Source organism: Triticum urartu, chromosome 2A (assembly GCF_056163025.1).
Source record: "Triticum urartu cultivar PI428250 chromosome 2A, HENAU_Tu73, whole genome shotgun sequence".
Classification (NCBI taxonomy): domain Eukaryota; kingdom Viridiplantae; phylum Streptophyta; class Magnoliopsida; order Poales; family Poaceae; genus Triticum; species Triticum urartu.
Genome location: NC_141874.1, coordinates 508,257,339 through 508,277,440, shown reverse-complemented (window position 1 = coordinate 508,277,440; position 20,102 = coordinate 508,257,339). Strand labels below are relative to the sequence as shown.

General features: G+C 48.0%; 1 protein-coding gene across 1 annotated transcript; it reads left to right on the top strand.

Moving 5' to 3' along the window:
* Nucleotides 1-363: 363 nt before the first annotated feature.
* LOC125538289 (scarecrow-like protein 23) lies at nucleotides 364-2,408 on the top strand. Its single transcript, XM_048701560.2, has one exon. The coding sequence runs from the start codon at nucleotides 769-771 to the stop codon at nucleotides 2,209-2,211; it is 1,443 nt and encodes a 480-aa protein (XP_048557517.1). The 5' UTR covers nucleotides 364-768; the 3' UTR covers nucleotides 2,212-2,408.
* The last annotated feature ends 17,694 nt before the right edge of the window (nucleotides 2,409-20,102 follow it).

The window sequence follows — 20,102 nt, the reverse complement described above, 5'->3', positions numbered from 1 at the left end:
AAGAGAATCACGAGTTTGAACACGCTTAAATAAACTATAGACCTCAACTTAGGCATCAATCTTTGTTCCACCTAACCCTATTAAATTGGCGTCGATCAAGGCTTGTCATAGCCAAGCCATATAGTACTATAGTACATCTGTATGTGTGCCCCACCTCCGTTTGGTTAGCCATACATACATACTACAGTGTAAAAGCGGATCTTGCGGTGTGGACTAGAGGGCGAGATACCATTGAAACCGCCATTGTATATTCATCACAAGCTACTAGTCCACTCTGCTCTCCTCTGTCAGACACACACATTGTTAACTAACACCAGGTTTGAACAATGCTTAATTCAGCGAGAGATGTTCTTAGCGGTGGAGCTTGGTAGCACTAGCAGCCGGTAGATGATAGGTTGGCACTTGGCAGATAGATCCTTGCGCATAAAACAAGGGGGCTGAGAGGCGAGCACTCCACCGGCATATCCTATCCTTGGGATCCAAGGGCAGCGCGCCCGGGAACCAGCCAAAACGGGAGGAGCATATTGGCGGCCATTTCATTTCTTGCAAACTAAGCTACACGCGGAGCGGAACATCTAGATTCCCTTTGGTCGCTTATATATACCCCTCCCCGTCGCCGTGGCCCATTCCCCCCTCCCTCTCCCGGCCGCTACGTCGTACGTCTCGCGCCTCGCCCATCTCCATTAATCTTCGCGCGCTAGCTTCTGAGGTTCTTAGACAGACGATCGATCGAGAGGCTGGAGAGATCAATTGGGCGTTTGGGTGTACATGAACCTGACGTTGAGTCTAGGCGTCAATGGTGGCGGCGCCGCGGCCAAGAAGCGCAAGGTGATGGACGGCGTCGGCGACGTGGCTGCCGCTGGCGGCGGTGATCGCGCCACTGTCATGAGGCTCCTCCAGGCCAGAGATCGCATGGTGAAGGTTGAGCTTGATCACGAGGACGGGGATGTGAGTGGCTCCGGACCGTCGCCGCTGATGCGCTTGCTCCTCTCGTCGGCGGTCGCCGGGGAGGTCGGCGACACGCACGCAGCGGCCGTGGCCCTGCAGGAGGTCTACCGGCACGCGTCCTTCCGCGGGGGCGACCCTGCCCAGCGTGTCGCGGCCTACTTCGCGGACGCGCTGGCGTCGAGGCTCCTGCTGCCGCCGCCGGCGAAGGCGAAGACAACGACGACGACTCGCGAAGAGCAGTTCCTGGCGTTCACCATGTTCTACCAGGCGTCCCCGTTCTACCAGTTCGCGCACTTCACGGCGAACCAGGCCATCGTGGAGGCGTTCGAGGCCGGCGGCCGGCGCCGCCTCCACGTCGTGGACTTCGACGTCTCGTTCGGCTTCCAGTGGCCGTCCCTGATCCAGTCCCTTTCCGACGCCGCCACCACCAGCTCCTCTCAATCCTCCCAGGACGACAGCGGCGACTGCTGCGACGAGCCGGTGTCCCTGCGCATCACCGGGTTCGGCGCGAGCGCCGACGAGCTGCGGGACACGGAGGCCCGGCTCGCCCGCTTCGCGGATGGCTGCCCCAACCTACGGTTCGAGTTCGAGGGCGTCGTCAACAACGGGCCGGAGGATGGCCGCCATGAACGCATCAAGACCGACCCCGCCGCGACGGTGGTCGTCAACCTCGTGTTCCCGGCCGCACAGAACGCGAGGGCGAGCTCATGGGATCCGCGCAGCGCATTGGCTCACATCCGGTCCCTGAACCCGTCCTTGGTCTTCCTGATCGACAAGGTCGACGAAGGCAGCGGCGGCGGCAAAGGCGCCGGAAGATGCGGAAGCGCGAGCCTGCTCCCGCGGTTCGCGGCCAACCTCCGGTACTACGCGGCCGTGTTCGAGTCGCTGCACGAGTGCCTCCCGGCCGACAGCGCCGAGAGGATCGCCATCGAGAGGGACCACCTCGGCGTGGAGATCAGCGACGCAATGGCCTCTCTGGACCGTCGGCGCCATGCCGGCGACCGCGCGGCGGACCAGATGAGTCGCGGTTGGAAGGAGAGGCTGGAGAGCGCGGGGTTCGAAGACGCGAGGCTGAGCTCGAGGACGGTGAGCCAGGCGAAGCTGCTGCTCAAGATGAAGAGCGGCGGGTGCGGCGGCGGCGGGTTCCGCGTCACGGAGGCCGGCGACGGCAAGGCCATGGCGCTGGGGTGGCGAGACAGGGCCCTCATCACGGCCACCGCGTGGCGGCCGTGCCGGCGATCGGTCGGCAAGAACGAGCCCTGAAACGCGCGCCCATTCATTCATTCGGTACATAGATATCGTGATAGACCGTGTGCTCATCCGATTCTTCTTGGTTTCTTCATTTGTTCCTTATTGGGAGAGAGAGAGCTTGATTCTTAGTTTCTTTTCTCTTGATTTCTTGAGTGATATACACATGTATACTATATATATACAAGTTAAACGAGGTTATATACAGTTGATATCATATTCATACGTACGTTCATATACACATGAATCATTTTATCCTCACGTATGAATAATAATTAACTGCATCACGAGCTTTGCGCACTAATTAACCATGGTTGGTAGTGATGAGATTTAATATTGTGTGTTGACTAATCATCCATAAACAAAATCGTGCAAGCATTTCCGATGGACGTCGAGTCTAGTCCCGACTGTTCAACTGACATTTTGCTTCGACCCCAACACGTTGGAAAGCATATCCCTTCCTTCCTAGTGGTATAAAACAACGAACGGATCTGCACTGGAAAGGTCGGATATGTGTGCACAGGACAATCAGAAGACATGCGGGAGTGGTTCACCAAACTGTTAAGCGGTCAGTCGACACCTAATAAAGATGTGCAGCTGGGCAGATAGCATTGTTGAAATATAATGCATGCTGCCATTTGTGTCTTCCGGTACTCAAGCACAAGGCTCATTAACTAGTCAGATATAATCGTCATCTACAGTGAGAATGGATCGACAGAGATCATCGCCGAGATAAGATGGAGAGGCCAGATGGCCACGGCATGCCGGTGGTTTGACTTTCCAATCATCTTTCACGCATGCTAGTGGCCATTTGGTCCTGTGGTCGTGAGACGTAGTACTCCTCAGAGCATCTAAAGCCGGATATGTCCCTTAGAGCATCTAAGGTCGGATATGTCAAATGTGGCCCTTCAAATGCCCGTGGACGCGTTAGGCACTGATTGGGGAGGCCTTAAATTTCACTTGTTACATCTGGACATCTCATACTATATTCTTAAATTTATACAAAGACATGCAAACAAAATAACCTACGTACTACGTCGATCATCTAGCTACTCATCGTTGGAGATGTCTACGATCTTCGTGCCCGGCTCCGGCAGGATTGGTGGCAGCTGCAGCTCTGGCTACTCCGGCGCCTTCGGCCTCCTCCGCCTCTATCTCTCCACGCCGAGTTCGACAAAGAGCGCGTTGGACTCCGCCTGCTCCCGCTGGGGAACGCCCGGTTGGCCTCCACATAGGCCTCATCCTGGATGAACTCGAGGATGGCCTGCTGCTCCGCCATCTGGTCGGGCCGGGAGACGGCGAACTCCGCCTCCGCCTGCTCCATGTTGAAGCCCGACAGCAGCTGCCTCGGCTCCTCCGCCTCCATCGACGCCAGCTCCTCCTCTGTAACACCCCGGATGTAATACCTTATCTGTACTCCAACTCTTGCCGTTTCCGGCCTAGGTTATTTTATTTCCTCGTTGTCGGGTTTTTGTCTCCGCGTGTTGTTGTCTTTGTCATGCATCTCATATCATGTCATCATGTGCATTGCATGTGCATACGTGTTTGTCTCATGCATTCGAGCATTTTCCCCGTTGTCCGTTTTGCATTCCGGCGCTCCTATGTCCTCCGGTGACCCTTTCTATCTCTTTTCGTGTGTGGGGGTTAAACGTTTTCGGATTGGACCGAGACTTGTCATGCGGCCTTGGTTTACTACCGGTAGACCGCCTGTCAAGTTTCGTGCCATTTGGACTTCGTTTAATACTCCAACGGTTAACCGAGGGACCGAAAAGGCCTCGTGTGTGTTGCAGCCCAACACCCTTCCAAAGTGGCCCAAAACCCACCAAAAACCCCTCCTTCACCTAGAGCATTCGATCACGACCGCGTGGCCGCAAACCGTGCTCAATTTGGAGACTCCTAGCTCCTCCTACCTCTATATAAAGGCCTCTCCCCGAAATTCCCGGATCTCTTCTTCCCCAAACCTTAGAAAAAAACCCCTCTCCGCCGCCAGACAATGTCCGCTGCGCCGGACACCCCAGCCGCCGCCGCCCGCAGCAACTGAGGGCCCGACACGTGGCACCGCCGGCCTCCACCGCGCCGCGGCCCGCCCGGCCCTCGGAGGGCCCCCGAGAGCCCGAGTTCGCCACCACTTGCCTTCGCGCCCGCGCCGCCCGGATCTGTCCCGCGCCGCCGCGCCGCACCCTCGCCACCTCGTCGCCAGCGCGACCCCGCCGCCTCGCCCGCTCACCGCCGTCAACAGCTCCGGCGCTGCCCGGCCTCCTCCGACTCCAGCGCCGCCTCGCCGCCCTCCTCGTCGTCCGCGCCACCACCGGCCTCCTCCAACTCCGGCCACCGCACCGCACTTCCTCTCCGGCGACAGCCCCAGCCGGTGAACCTCGAAGTCCGTGCTCCGACGAGATCCAGATCTGGATCTGGAACTTCGCGGTTGACTTTTTCCCCTCCAAACCCTAGCTAGTTTGCATATTTTGACATGCCATAACTCTGCATCCGTAGCTCCGATTCATGCATGTAGCATATCAAAATGTTCGTCTCAGCGAGTACATCATTCCATCTCATTGCATCATTTTCATTTGAGCTCATCTTGATGCCCGAAATGCTGTTGGAAGAGGGCTATGTGATGAATTTGTCAGATCTGTTTCAGCAAATGGCCTTTTGTCATTTTTGCCATGATTAATGTGTGCATGCTATGATCCTGAGCTCTACATGTGTTTTGTTAAATGCCATGCCATCTTTACAGGGGTGTATGCCATGTATTTTTGCGATATTGGTGGTGACTAACACAAGCTTGCAAAGTAGCGTAATCGTTGATGTTGATTTCAGGGACTTAGAATTTCACCAAGTCCTTGTCCTCATTTTGTTGTTATGCCATATGTTCATGTTGTTTCCTAGTGATCCGTGCCTCTTTTGAGGATGATCAGTAAGGATGTTTTGTTAATATTATGGTGCTCTATCCATCCATGTCTTTGTTTGCAATTATGGAGCACCCTAGCTTGAGTCAATCGAGCTCTACTTTTGCTATAAAATAATCCTGGCAGATTGTTGACATGTTTAGCGATTTTTTCGAGGATGTTGCTATTGATCCGTGCATGCTATGTTATTGTTCTTGCCATTTCTAGCTTCTATGCCATGTTTTCTTGATGGGTGTATGCTTAGTTTGTCATGCCTTACTCTGTAGTGAGTGCATCGAGCTCGTAAACATGCCTACTTGTTAATCTGTTTGCATGCTCCAGTTTTTCACCAAGTCTGAATCTGTTTATGTTTTTGCTATGTTCACATGCTTGCAATTGTATTATATGATCTCTTTTGGCTCAAGGTCACTAAGAGACTTTTGTTAAGTGCTTAGAGTAGCTTCATTCCATGCCTTGCCTTGCCATCTTAAGTTCCTGTAGCATGTAGTTTTCATGCTCTAAAGTGTGCTTCCTGATGATAAATTCCAGACATGTATTGATTTCACTAAGTCTGAAACCTGTTGTCATTTGCACTTTTGCCATGCTTGTTTGAACCTGTTAATGGATGAATTAGCCGTAGCTCAGTGTTCATCTTTTGTCAAGCATCATGAGTGGATCCCTGCCATGTATTTTGTTATCATATTTGAGTGCTGTAGCATATTTATCTTGATGCATTTAGTTGGTCACTTGCTGATTATCGCAGACCGGTGCCATATTTGTTTTGCTTGCCATTTTCAAACCGTGCATCCGATTCCGGTGATCTTTATATCGATTTCAACAAAAATAACCTCACCTTTCCAGTGGCACTCTTGGATTTCTAAGTTGAGTCCAGGTTCAATCATTCCTTGTCAAATCTTGCATATGCATCACATATCGCATCCCGCATATCATACCATGTTTGCATCATGTTGCTTGAGCATTGCACGTGGTTGATTGTGCTCCTTTTGCTTGTTGTTCTTGTTTGGGTAGAGCCGGGAGATGAGTTCGTGAACGAGGAGCCCGTTGAGTTCACTTACGAGGATCAAGGTAACTCTGAGAACTTTGTAGGCAAGATGACCATACCCTCGAAATCACTTCTATCTTTGCTTGCTAGATGCTCGCTCTTTTGCTATGCCTATGCTACGATCTACCACTTGCTTATCATGCCTCCCATATTGCCATGTCAAACCTCTAACCCATCATGTCCTAGCAAACCATTGTTTGGCTATGTTACCGCTTTGCTCAGCCCCTCTTATAGCGTTGCTAGTTGCAGGTGAAGATTGGAGATCGTTCCTTGTTGGAACATTGTTTATTGTTGGGATATCACAATATTATCTTGTTTATCTTAATGCACCTATATACTTGGTAAAGGGTGGAAGGCTCGGCCTTTTGCCTAGTGTTTTGTTCCACTCTTGCCTCCCTAGTTTCCGTCATATCGGTGTTATGTTCCTGGATTTTGCGTTCCTTACACGGTTGGGTTATAATGGGAACCCCTTGACAGATCGCCTTGAATAAAACTCCTCCAGCAATGCCCAACCTTGGTTTTACCATTTGCCACCTAGCCTCTTTTTTCCTTGGGTTTCCGGAGCCCAAGGGTCATCTTTATGTAAACCCCCCTGGGCCAGTGCTCCTCTGAGTGTTGGTCCGAACTGGGCAGCCTGCGGGGCCACCTCGGGGAAACTCGAGGGTTGGTTTTACTCGTAGCTCGACCTATCTGAGTGTGCCCTGAGAACGAGATATGTGCAGCTCCTATCGGGATTTGTCGGCACATTCAGGCGGTGTTGCTGTACTTGTTTTACCATTGTCGAGGATGTCTTGTAACCGGGATGCCGAGTCTGATCGGATTGTCTTGGGAGAAGGAATATCCTTCATTGACCGTGAGAGCTTGTGATGGGCTAAGTTGGGACTCCCCTGCAGGGATTTGAACTTTCAAAAGCCGTGCCCACAGTTATGGACAGATGGGAATTTGTTAATGTCCGGTTGTAGATAACCTGAAACTTACCTTAATTAAAATGCATCAACCGCGTGTGTAACCGTGATGGTCTCTTCTCGGCGGAGTCCGGGAAGTGAACACGGTGTTGGAGTAATGCTTGACGTAGGTTGTTCTAGGATCACTTCTTAATCATAGTTGTTCGACCGTGCTTTTGCCTTCTCTTCTCGCTCTCATTTGCGTATGTTAGCCACCATATATGCTAGTCGCTTGCTGCAGCTCCACATCATACCTTGTCTTACCTATAAGCTTAAATAGTCTTGATCGCGATGGTGCGAGATTGCTGAGTCCCCGTGACTCACAGATTATTTCCAAACCAGATGCAAGGACCGATGATACCGCTCCAGACGATGCGCTTGAGCTCAAGTGGGAGTTCGATGAAGACTCTCGTCATTACTATGTGCCTTTTGAAGGAAATATGCCCTAGAGGCAATAATAAAGTTATTATTTATTTCCTTATATCATGATAAATGTTTATTATTCATGCTAGAATTGTATTAACCGGAAACATAATACATGTGTGAATACATAGACAAACAGAGTGTCACTAGTATGCCTCTACTTGACTAGCTCATTGATCAAAGATGGTTATGTTTCCTAACCATAGTCATGAGTTGTCATTTGATTAACGGGATCACATCATTAGGAGAATGATGTGATTGACTTGACCCATTCCGTTAGCATAGCACTTGATCGTTTAGTTTATTGCTATTGCTTTCTTCATGACTTATACATGTTCCTATGACTATGAGATTATGCAACTCCCGTTTATCGGAGGAACACTTTGTGTGCTACCAAACGTCACAACGTAACTGGGTGATTATAAAGGTGCTCTACAGGTGTCTTTGAAGGTACTTGTTGGGTTGGCGTATTTCGAGATTAGGATTTGTCACTCCGATTGTCAGAGAGGTATCTCTGGGCCCACTCGGTAATGCACATCACTATAAGCCTTGCAAGCATTGCAACTAATGAGTTAGTTGCGGGATGATGTATTACGGAACGAGTAAAGAGACTTGCCGGTAATGAGATTAAACTAGGTATTGAGATACCGACGATCGAATCTCGGGCAAGTAACATACCGATGACAAAGGGAACAACGTATGTTGTTATGCGGTTTGACCGATAAAGATCTTCGTAGAATATGTAGGAGCCAATATGAGCATCCAGGTTCCGCTATTGGTTATTGACCGGAGACGTGTCTCGGTCATGTCTACATAGTTCTCGAACCCGTAGGGTCCGCACACTTAAAGTTCGATGACGGTTATATTATGAGTTTATGTGTTTTGATGTACTGAAGGAGTTCGGAGTCCCAGATGAGATCAGGGACATGATGAGGAGTCTCAAAATGGTCGAGACGTAAAGATCGATATATTGAATGACTATATTCGGACATCGGAAAGGTTTCGAGTGATTCGGGTATTTTCGGGAGTACCGGGGAGTTACGGGAATTCGTATTGGGCCTTAATGGGCCATGCGGGAAAGGAGAGAAAGTCCTCAAAGGGTGGCCGCACCACTCCCCATGGGCTGGTCCGAATTGGACTAGGGAGGGGGGCGCCCCCTTCCTTCCTTCTCCTTTTCCCTTCCCTTTCCTTCCCTCCTACTCGTACTACTTGGAAGGGCTCCTAGTTCTACTAGGAAAGGGGGAATCCTACTCCCGGTGGGAGTAGGACTCCCCTAGGGCGCGCCATAGAGAGGGCCGGCCCTCCCCCTCCTCCACTCCTTTATATACGGGGGCAGGGGGCACCCCAAAGACACAACAATTGATCTCTTGATCTCTTAGCCGTGTGCGGTGCCCCCCTCCACCATAATCCACCTCGATCATATCGTAGCGGTGCTTAGGCGAAGCTCTGCGTCGGTAGAACATCATCATCGTCACCACGCCGTCGTGCTGATAAAACTCTCCCTCAACACTCGGCTGGATCGGAGTTCGAGGGACGTCATCGAGTTGAACGTGTGCAGAACTCGGAGGTGCTTGATCGGTCGGATCATGAAGACGTACGACTACATTAACCGCGTTGTGCTAACGCTTCCGCTTTCGGTCTACGAGGGTACGTAGACAACACTCTCCCCTCTCGTTGCTATGCATCACCATGATCTTAAGTGTGCGTAGGAAATTTTTGAAATTACTAGTTCCCCAACAGTGGCATCCGAGCCAGGTTTTATGCGTTGATGTAATATGCACGAGTAGAACACAAGTGAGTTGTGTGCGATATAAGTCATACTACTTACCAGCATGTCACACTTTGGTTCAGCGGTATTGTTGGATGAAGCGGCCCGAACCGACATTACGCGTACGCTTATGCGAGACTGGTTTTACCGCCGTGCTATGCACACAGGTGACTAGCGGGTGTCAGTTTCTCCAACTTTAGTTGAACCGAGTGTGGCTACGCCCGGTCCTTGCGAAGGTTAAAACAACACCAACTTGACAAACTATCGTTGTGGTTTTGATGCGTAGGTAAGAACGGTTCTTGCTAAGCCCGTAGCAGCCACGTAAAACTTGCAACAACAAAGTAGAGGACGTCTAACTTGTTTTTGCAGCGCATGTTGTGATGTGATATGGTCAAGACGTGATGAGATATAAGTTGTTGTATAAGGTGATCATGTTTTGTTGAAGTTATCGGCAACTGACAGAAGCCTTATGGTTGTCTCTTTATTGCATAAGATGCAAGCGCCAAATAATTGCTTTACTTTATCGCTATGCGATACCAATAGTTGGCGAGACGACCATGTGACGATACATTGATATAGATCAAGATGATGGAGATCATGGTGTCATGCCGGTGACGATGGAAATCATGATGATGCTTTGGAGATGGAGATCAAAGGCACAAGATGATGATGGCCATATCATGTCACATATTTTGATTGCATGTGATGTTTATCTTTTATGCATCTTATTTTGCTTAGTTCGACGATAGCTTTATAAGATGATCTCTCACTAAATTTCAAGATAAAAAGTGTTCTCCCTGAGTATGCACCGTTGCCAAAGTTCGTCGTGCCTAGACACCACGTGATGATCGGGTGTGATAAGCTCTATGTGCATCTACAATGGGTGCAAGCCAGTTTTGCACACGCAGAATACTCAGGTTAAACTTGACGAGCCTAGCATATGCAGATATGGCCTCGGAACACTGAGACCGAAAGGTCGAGCGTGAATCATATAGTAGATATGATCAACATAATGATGTTCACCATTGAAAGCTACTCCATTTCACGTGATGATCGGTTATGGTTTAGTTGATTTGGATCATGTGATCACTTAGATGATTAGAGGGATGTCTATCTAAGTGGGAGTTCTTAAGTAATATGATTAATTGAACTTAAATTTATCATGAACTTAGTCCTGGTAGTATTAGCATATCTATGTTGTAGATCAATTGCTCGCGATATTGCTCCCCGTTTAATTTTTTATATATTCCTAGAGAAAACTATGTTGAAAAATGTTAGTAGCAATGATGCGGATTGGATCCGTGATCTGAGGATTATCCTCATTGCTGCACAGAAGAATTATGTCCTTAATGCACCGCTAGGTGACAGACCTATTGCAGGAGCAGATGCAGACGTCATGAACGTTTGGCTAGCTCAATATGATGACTACTTGATAGTTTAGTGCACCATGCTTAACAGCTTAGAATCGGGACTTCAAAGACGTTTTGAACATCATGGATCATATGGATGTTCCAGGAGTTGAAGTTAATATTTCAAGCAAATACCCGAGTTGAGAGATATGAAGTCTCCAACAAGTTCTATAGCTAAAAGATGGAGGAGAATAGCTCAAGCAGTGAGCATGTGTTCAGATTGTCTGGGTACTACAATCGCTTGAATCAAGTGGGACTTAATCTTCCAGATAAGATAGTGATTGACAGAATTCTCTAGTGACCATCACCAAGTTAGTAGAACTTCGTGATGAACTATGATATGCAAGGGATAACAGAAACGATTCCCAAGCTCTTCGTAATGCTGAAATCAACGAAGGTAGAAATCAAGAAAAATATCAAATGTTGATGGTAGACAAGACCACTAGTTTCAAGAAAAGGGCAAAGAGAAGAAGGGGAACTTCAAGAAGAATGGCAAGCAAGTTGCTGCTCAAGTGAAGAAGCCCAAGTCTGGTCCTAAGCCTGAGACTTAGTGCTTCTACTGCAAAGGGACTGGTCACTGGAAGCGGAACTGCCCCAAGTATTTGGCGAATAAGAAGGATGGCAAAGTGAACAAAGGTATATTTGATATACGGATTATTGATGTGTATTTTACTAGTGTTCGTAGCAACCCCCCGGTATTTGATACTGGTTCAGTTGCTAAGAGTAGTAACTCGAAACGGGAGTTGCAGAATGAATAGAGACTAGTTAAGGGTGAATTGACGATGTGTGTTGGAAATGGTTCCAAGATTGATATGATCATCATCGCACACTCCCTATACTTTCAGGATTAGTGTTGAACCTAAATAAGTGTTATTTGGTGTTTGCATTGAGCATGAATATGATTTGATCATGTTTATTGCAATACGGTTATTCATTTAAGTAAGAGAATAAATTGTTGTTCTGTTTACATATATGGTTACACACCCAATGAAAATGGTTCGTTGGATCTCGATCGTAGTGATACACATATTCATAATATTGAAACCAAAAGATGCAAAGTTAATAATGATAGTGCAACTTATTTGTGGCACTGCCATTTAGGTCATATTGGTGTAAAGCGCATGAAGAAACTCCATGCTGATGGACTTTTGGAATCACTTGATTATGAATCACTTGATGCTTGCGAACCATGCCTCATGGGCAAGATGACTAATACTTTGTTCTCCGGAACAATGAAGCAAGCAATAGATTTGTTGGAAATCATGCATATTGATGTATGTGGTCCGATGAATATTGAAGCTCGCGACAGGTATCATTATTTTCTGATCTTCACAGATGATTTGAGCAGATATGAGTATATCTACTTGATGAAACCCTATTCAGGATGGATCCTCCAACGCGCACGACTCCGAATCCTGATCCGCCACCACCACCTCCACCTCCGGAGGCATGGCAAGCTGTGATGGCTGCTACCAATGCAAACACGCAGCTGATCATGCAACTTCTTCAAGAGCGCAACCAAGGGAATCAGGGCCATGGCAACAATCAGAATCAGTTTGCTACACTCAACCAGTTCCTCGCTAATCAGCCAAAGACCTTCAGCAATTGTGTTGAGGCAATAGACACTGATGATTGGCTCGTGGACATATGCAAGCATTTTGAATGCAGTAACGTCAGGCATGAGGACTTTGTCAAGTTTGCCTCCTTCCAACTCAAAGACCAAGCTGCAGAATGGTTTCAGCAGTACAAGGATTCCATAGGAGGCCGTGCAATTACCTGGGATGAATTCCGTCAAGACTTCAAAGCTCATCATATTCCCCAGAGTGTGGTTGAGAGCAAGCGTGAGGAATTCTGCAACCTGAAGCAAGGCACTAGGTCTGTTTACCAGTACAACATCATGTTTCAGAAGCTCGCCCGTTTCGCTAAGCAAGACGTCCCTGACGAGAAGAGCATGATATATCAGTTCAGGGGTGGTCTCAGGGAAGAACTCTAGCTAGCTCTCGTCCTTTTTGAACCCAAGAAGTACGATGAGTTTTACAATATGGCAATGAAGCAAGAGACTGGCCAACTGAAGTGTGATGCTTCCAAGAAGCGAGTTAGAGATGCAATTCCTTCTTCCTCTACTCAAGTGGCTAAGCAGCAAAAGTATTGGCTGCCTCCTCCTCCGTTTCGTCAGCCTTATCAGCAGAAGAGCAAAGGTGGAAGTGAATCTTCCCACCCACCCAACCCGGGCTTTCAGAACAAGACTTCGTCTCAAGCTCCAAGATCAAGTGCTCCGTATCACCGTCCGCTTTCAGAGGTCACGTGCAACAAGTGCCAACAGAAGGGTCCCTATGCCAACAAATGCTTCAATCAGAGGCGTCTTCCTCCTCCTCCTGTGAGATCGGCAAGTACCCAGTGGTCAAGCATAACCCCAAGCACGCCAAGGTCAACTTGATGAATGCAGCTCAGGCAGAGGACTCGTCAGATGTCATCATGGGTAACCTTCCTGTTAACGATGTTCCTGTAAAAGTACTTTTTGATACTGGTGCATCGCATTGTTTCATGTCAAAGCCATTTTTTGCCAATAATGAATTCGTTTCTTCCCATTTGGGCAAACAAATGGATATCGTTTCTCCTGGTAAACGTTTGAGTGCCAGTTTGGAGGTTCCAGATGTGACTATCACGTCGGGCGACTATAAGTTTCTTTCTTCCCCAATGGTCCTTGGTAACTCGGATATCGATCTTATTCTTGGAATGGACTGGCTTTCTAAGCACAAGGCTCAGCTTGATTGTGCTGCCAGGCAGATTCAATTGACTCATTCGTCTGATGATGTAATTGTCTTTGCCGCAAGGGATGATACCATTCATCTATTTTCCCTCAATGAGAAGGGTGAGCTGGATGCCATCTCTCAAATTCCAGTCATTTGCGAATATCAAGACGTCTTTCCAGAAGAGCTTCCAGGAATGCCTCCGCACCGGCCAGTTGAATTTGTCATCGATCTTGAGCCTGGCACAGAACCTGTTTGCAAACGCCCTTACAAGCTTGGACCTGAAGAGTTGAAGGAGCTAAAGAAGCAACTCGATATTCAAGAGCGAATGGGTCTCATCCGACCTAGTTCTTCTCCGTGGGGTTGTGGAGTTCTTTTTGTGAAGAAGAAGGATGGAACGGACCGACTTTGTGTTGACTACCGTCCATTGAACAAGAAGAATATAAAGAACAAGTACCCACTTCCCAACATCAACGAGCTGTTTGAACAACTCAAAGGTGCTCAAGTATTCTCCAAGCTTGATCTCCGTATGGGCTATCACCAGATTCGAATTCGTGAGCAAGATATTCCCAAGACAGCATTCACAACAAGCTATGGTTCATATGAATATACTGTCATGTCTTTTGGCCTCGTCGACGCTCCTCCGACTTTCTCTCGCATGATGAACTTCATCTTCAACTTCTACACAAATGACTTCGTCTTGGTCTACCTCGATGACATTTTGGTCTTTTCCAAGAACAAGGAAGATCATGCCAAGCACTTGCGTTTGGTGCTGGATAAGCTCAGAGAACATCAGTTCTATGCCAAGTTTTCAAAGTGCGAGTTTTGGCTCGATGAGGTTCTCTATCTTGGGCATATCATCTCTGCCAAGGGCATAGCGGTGAATCCTGAGAAGGTGTCTGCAATTGTGAATTGGGAACCACCTCAGAACGTGAAGCAACTCCGCAGCTTCCTTGGTCTTGCAAGCTATTGTCGAAGGTTCGTTGAGAACTTTTCAAAGATTGCGAAGCCTCTTTCAAACCTTCTCCAGAAGCACGTGAAGTACGTTTGGTCTCCAGAATGTGACATCGCTTTCAACACCCTGAAAGAGAAATTAGTCACTGCTCCAGTTCTGACTCCTCCTGATGAATCCAAACCGTTCGAGGTCTTCTGTGATGCCTCTCTTCAAGGTCTTGGTGCAGTGTTGATGCAAGAGAAGAAAGTTGTGGCCTATACTTCTCGCCAGTTGAAGCCCAATGAAAAGAACTACCCTACTCATGACCTCGAGTTGGCGGCAGTTGTTCATGCTCTTTTGACTTGGAGGCATCTCTTATTGGGAAGAAAAGTGGACATCTTCACTGACCACAAGAGTCTCAAGTACATCTTCACTCAGCCTAATCTCAACCTCAGGCAAACTCGTTGGGTCGAAATGATTCAAGAGTATAATCCGAGTATCGAATATACTCCAGGCAAGGCCAATGTAATTGCTGACGCTTTGAGCAGAAAGGCTTACTGCAACAGTTTGATTCTCAAGCCTTAGCAACCCGAGCTTTGTGAAGCTTTCCGCAAACTCAATCTGCAAGTTGTTCCTCAAGGTTTCCTCGCCAACCTTCAAGTCTCTCCTACTTTGGAAGATCAGATTCGTGAGGCTCAACTTCTTGATGCTATGGTGAAGAAGGTGAAGATTGGGATTGCCAAGAGTCAATCCAAGTACAAGTGCTATCGTCTTGATGACATGGATACTCTCTTCTTCGAGGATCGCATTGTTGTGCCTAAAGGTGACCTTCGTAAAGTCATTATGAACGAGGCTCACAATTCACTCCTCTCTATCCACCCTGGAAGTACAAAGATGTACCAGGACCTCAAGCAGTCGTATTGGTGGACTCGAATGAAGCGCGAGATTGCTCAGTTCGTGAATGAATGTGATGTCTGCATAAGAGTGAAGGCAGAACACCAACGACCAGCTGGTCTCCTCCAACCTCTTACCATTCCAGAATGGAAGTTTGACCACATTGAGATGGACTTCATGACTGGATTTCCAAAGTCCAAGCGTGGCAATGATGCTATATTCATTGTCATCGACAAACTCACTAAAGTGGCTCATTTCCTTCCTATCAAGGAGTCTATCACAGCAGCTCAATTGGCAGAGCTATATACCTCTCGAATTGTCTCTCTGCACGTCATTCCGTAGTTGATTTCTTCAGATCGTGGCAGCATCTTCACCTTGAAGTTTTGGGATTCTTTTCAGAAGGCCATGGGCACCAACATCCGTTTCAGCACAGCTTTTCATCCTCAAACTAGCGGCCAAGTCGAGCGTGTCAATCACATTCTCGAAGATATGCTCAGGGCTTGCGTTATCTCTTTCGGTATGAAGTGGGAAGATTTTCTTCCATATGCCGAGTTCTCCTACAACAACAGCTTTCAAGCGAGTTCGGGCAAGGCCCCATTTGAAATTCTCTATGGCAGGAAGTGTCGTACTCCTCTTAACTGGTCAGAGACTGGTGAACGACAACTTCTTGGCAATGACTTGATCACAGAAGCAGAAGAAATGTGCAAAGTCATTCGTGATAATCTCAAAGCTGCGCAGTCGCGCCAGACGAGCTACTATGATAGTAAGCATCGTGATTTGGCTTTCGAGATCGGAGACCATGTTTACCTCCGTCTTTCTCCAATGAAAGGTACTCGTTGCTTCGGTATCAAAGGGAATCTTGCCCCTAGATACGTGGGTCCTTTCAAGATCGTCAACAAGAGAGGCGATCTCGCCTATCAACTTGAGCTTCCCTCCAACTTTGCAAACGTGCACGACGTGTTTCACGTGTCTCAACTCCGCAAATGCTTCAAGACCCCTGACCGCACCATCAACTTCGAAGACATTGATCTCCAAGAAGACCTTTCTTATCGTGAGCACCCAGTTGCTATTCTTGAAGAAACTGAGCGCAAGACTCGCAACAAGTCAATCAAATTCCTCAAAGTCAAGTGGTCACACCATTCCGACCGTGAAGCCACCTGGGAACGCGAGGATCACCTCCGTTCTGAGTACCCGGAGTTTTTCCAGTCCTAGATATCAGGACGAGATCCTTTCGTAGTGGTGGAGTGTTGTAACACCCCGGATGTAATTTACCTTATCTGTACTCTAACTCTTGTCGTTTCCAGCCTAGGTTATTTTATTTCCTTGTTGTCGGGTTTTTGTCTCCGTGTGTTGTTGTCTTTGTCATGCATCTCATATCATGTCATCATGTGCATTGCATGTGCATACGTGTTCGTCTCATGCATTCGAGCATTTTCCCCGTTGTCCGTTTTGCATTCAGGCGCTCCTATGTCCTTCGGTGGCCCTTTCTACCTCTTTTCGTGTGTGGGGGTTAAACGTTTTCGGATTGGACCGAGACTTGTCATGCGGCCTTGGTTTACTACCGGTAGACCGCCTGTCAAGTTTCGTGCCATTTGGACTTCATTTGATACTCCAACGGTTAACCGAGGGACCGAAAAGGCCTCGTGTGTGTTGCAGCCCAACACCCTTCCAAAGTGGCCCCAAACCCACCAAAAATCCCTCCTTCACCTAGAGCGTTCGATTACGATTGCGTGGCCACAAACCGTGCTCAATTTGGAGACTCCTAGCTCCTCCTACCTCTATATAAAGGCCTCTCCCCGAAATTCCCGGATCTCTTCTTCCCCAAACCCTAGAAAAAAAAACCCTCTCCGCCACCGGACAATGTTCGCCGCGCCGGACACCCTAGCCGCCGCCCGCAGCCACTGAGGGCCCAACACGTGGCACAGCCAGCCTCCACCGCGCCGCGGCCCGCCCGGCCCGCGGAGGGCCCCCGAGAGCCCGAGTTCGCCGCTGCTTGCCTTCGCGCCCGCGCCGCACCCTCGCCGCCGGCGCGACCCCGCCGCCTCGCCCGCTCGCCGCCGTCAGCAGCTCCGGTGCCGCCCGGCCTGCTCCGACTCCGGTGCCGCCTCGCCGCCCTCCTCGTCGTCCGCCCCACCACCGGCCTCCTCCGGCCGCCGCACTGCACTTCCTCTCCGGCGACAGCCCCGGCCGGTGAACCTCGAAGTCCATGCTCCGGCGAGATCCAGATCTGGATCTAGAACTTCGCGATTGACCTTTTCCCCTCCAAACCCTAGCTAGTTTGCATATTTTGACATGCCATAACTCTGCATCCGTAGCTCCGATTCGTGCGTGTAGCATATCAAAATGTCCGTCTCGACGAGTACATGATTTCATCTCATTGCATCATTTTCATTTGAGCTCATCTTGATGCCAAAAATGCTGTTGGAAGAGGGCTATGTGATGAATTTGTCAGATCTATTTCAGCAAATGGCCTTTTGTCATTTTTGCCATGATTAATGTGTGCATGCTATGATCCTGAGCTCTACATGTGTTTTGTTAAATGCCATGCCATCTTTACAGGGGTGTATGCCATGTATTTGTGTGATATTGGTGGTGACTAGCACAAGCTTACAAAGTAGCGTAATCGTTGATGTTGATTTCAGGGACTTAGAATTTCACTAATTCCTTGTCCTGATTTTGTTGTTATGCCATATGTTCATGTTGTTTCCTAGTGATCCGTGCGTCTTTTGAGGATGATCAGTAAGGATGTTTTGTTAATATTGTGGTGCTCTATCCATCCATGTCTTTATTTGCAATTATGAAGCAACCTATCTTGAGTCAATCGAGCTCTACTTTTGCTATAAAATAATCCTGGCAGATTGTTGACATGTTTAGCGATTTTTCCGAGGATGTTGCTATTGATCCGTGCATGCTATGTTATTGTTCTTGCCATTTCTAGCTTCTATGCCATGTTTTCTTGATGGGTGTATGCTTAGTTTGTCATGCCTTGCTCTGTAGTGAGTGCATCGAGCTCGTAAACATGCCTACTTGTTAATCTGTTTGCATGCTCCAGTTTTTCACTAAGTCTGAATCTATTTATATTTTTGCTATGTTCACATGCTTGCAATTGTATTTTCTGATCTCTTTTCGCTCAAGGTCACTAAGAGACTTTTGTTAAGTGCTTAGAGTAGCTTCATGCCATGCCTTGCCTTGCCATGTTAAGTTCCTGTAGCATGTAGTTTTCGTGCTCTAAAGTGTGCTTCCTGATGATAAATTCCAGACTTGTGTTAATTTCACTAAGTCTGAAACCTATTATCATTTGCACTTTTGCCATGCTTGTTTGAACCTGTTAATGGATGAATTAGCCGTAGCTCAGTGTTCATCTTTTGTCAAGCATCATGAGTGGATCCCTGCCATGTATTTTGCTATCATGTTTGAGTGTTGTAGCATATTTATCTTGATGCATTTAGTTGGTCACTTGCTGATTATCGCAGGCCGGTGCCATATTTGTTTTGCTTGCCATTTCCAAACCGTGCATCCGATTCCGGTGATCTTTATATCGATTTCAACCGTAATCACCTCACCTTTCCAGTGGAACTCTTGGATTTCCAAGTTGAGGCCAGGTTCAATCATTCCTTGTCAAATCTTGCATATGCATCACATATCGCATCCCGCATATCATACCATGTTTGCATCATATTGCTTGAGCATTGCATGTGGTTGATTGTGCTCCTTTTGCTTGTTGTTCTTGTTTGTGTAGAGCCGGGAGACGAGTTCGTGAACGAGGAGCCCGTTGAGTTCGCTTACGAGGATCAAGGCAACTCCGAGAACTTTGCAGGCAAGATGACCATACCCTCGAAATCACTTCTATCTTTGCTTGCTAGATGCTCGCTCTTTTGCTATGCCTATGCTACGATACCTACCACTTGCTTATCATACCTCCCATATTGCCATGTCAAACCTCTAACCCACCATGTCCTAGCAAACCGTTGTTTGGCTATGTTACCGCTTTGCTCAGCCCCTCTTATAGCGTTGCTAGTTGCAGGTGAAGATTGGAGATCGTTCCTTGTTGGAACATTGTTTATTGTTGGGATATCACAATATTATCTTGTTTATCTTAATGCACCTATATACTTGGTAAAGGGTGGAAGGCTCGGCATTTTGCCTAGTGTTTTGTTCCACTCTTGCCGCCCTAGTTTCCATCATATCGGTGTTATGTTCCCGGATTTTGCGTTCCTTACACGGTTGGGTTATAATGGGAACCCCTTGACAGTTTGCCTTGAATAAAACTCCTCCAGCAATGCCCAACCTTGGTTTTACCATTTTCCACCTAGCCTCTTTTTCCCTTGGGTTTCCGGAGCCCAAGGGTCATCTTTATTTAAACCCCCCTGGGCCAGTGCTCCTCTGATTGTTGGTCCGAACTGGGCAGCCTGCGAGGCCACCTCGAGGAAACTTGAGGGTTGGTTTTACTCGTAGCTTGACCTATCTAAGTGTGCCCTGAGAACGAGATATGTGCAGCTCCTATCGGGATTTGTTGGCACATTCGGGCGGTGTTGCTGTACTTGTTTTACCATTATCGAGGATGTCTTGTAACTGGGATGCTGAGTCTGATCGGATTGTCTTGGGAGAAGGCATATCCTTCGTTGACCATAAGAGCTTGTGATGGGCTAAGTTGGGACTCCCTTGCAGGGATTTGAACTTTCGACAGCCGTGCCCGCGGTTATGGACAAATGGGAATTTGTTAATGTCCGGTTGTAGATAACCTGAAACTTAACTTAATTAAAATGCATCAACCGCGTGTGTAACCGTGATGGTCTCTTCTCGGCGGAGTTCGGGAAGTGAACACGGTGTTGG

Excerpts from the sequence above, each read along its gene's own strand:
- LOC125538289 (XM_048701560.2), top strand. The coding sequence starts at position 769 with ATGAACCTGACGTTGAGTCTAGGCGTCAATGGTGGCGGCGCCGCGGCC.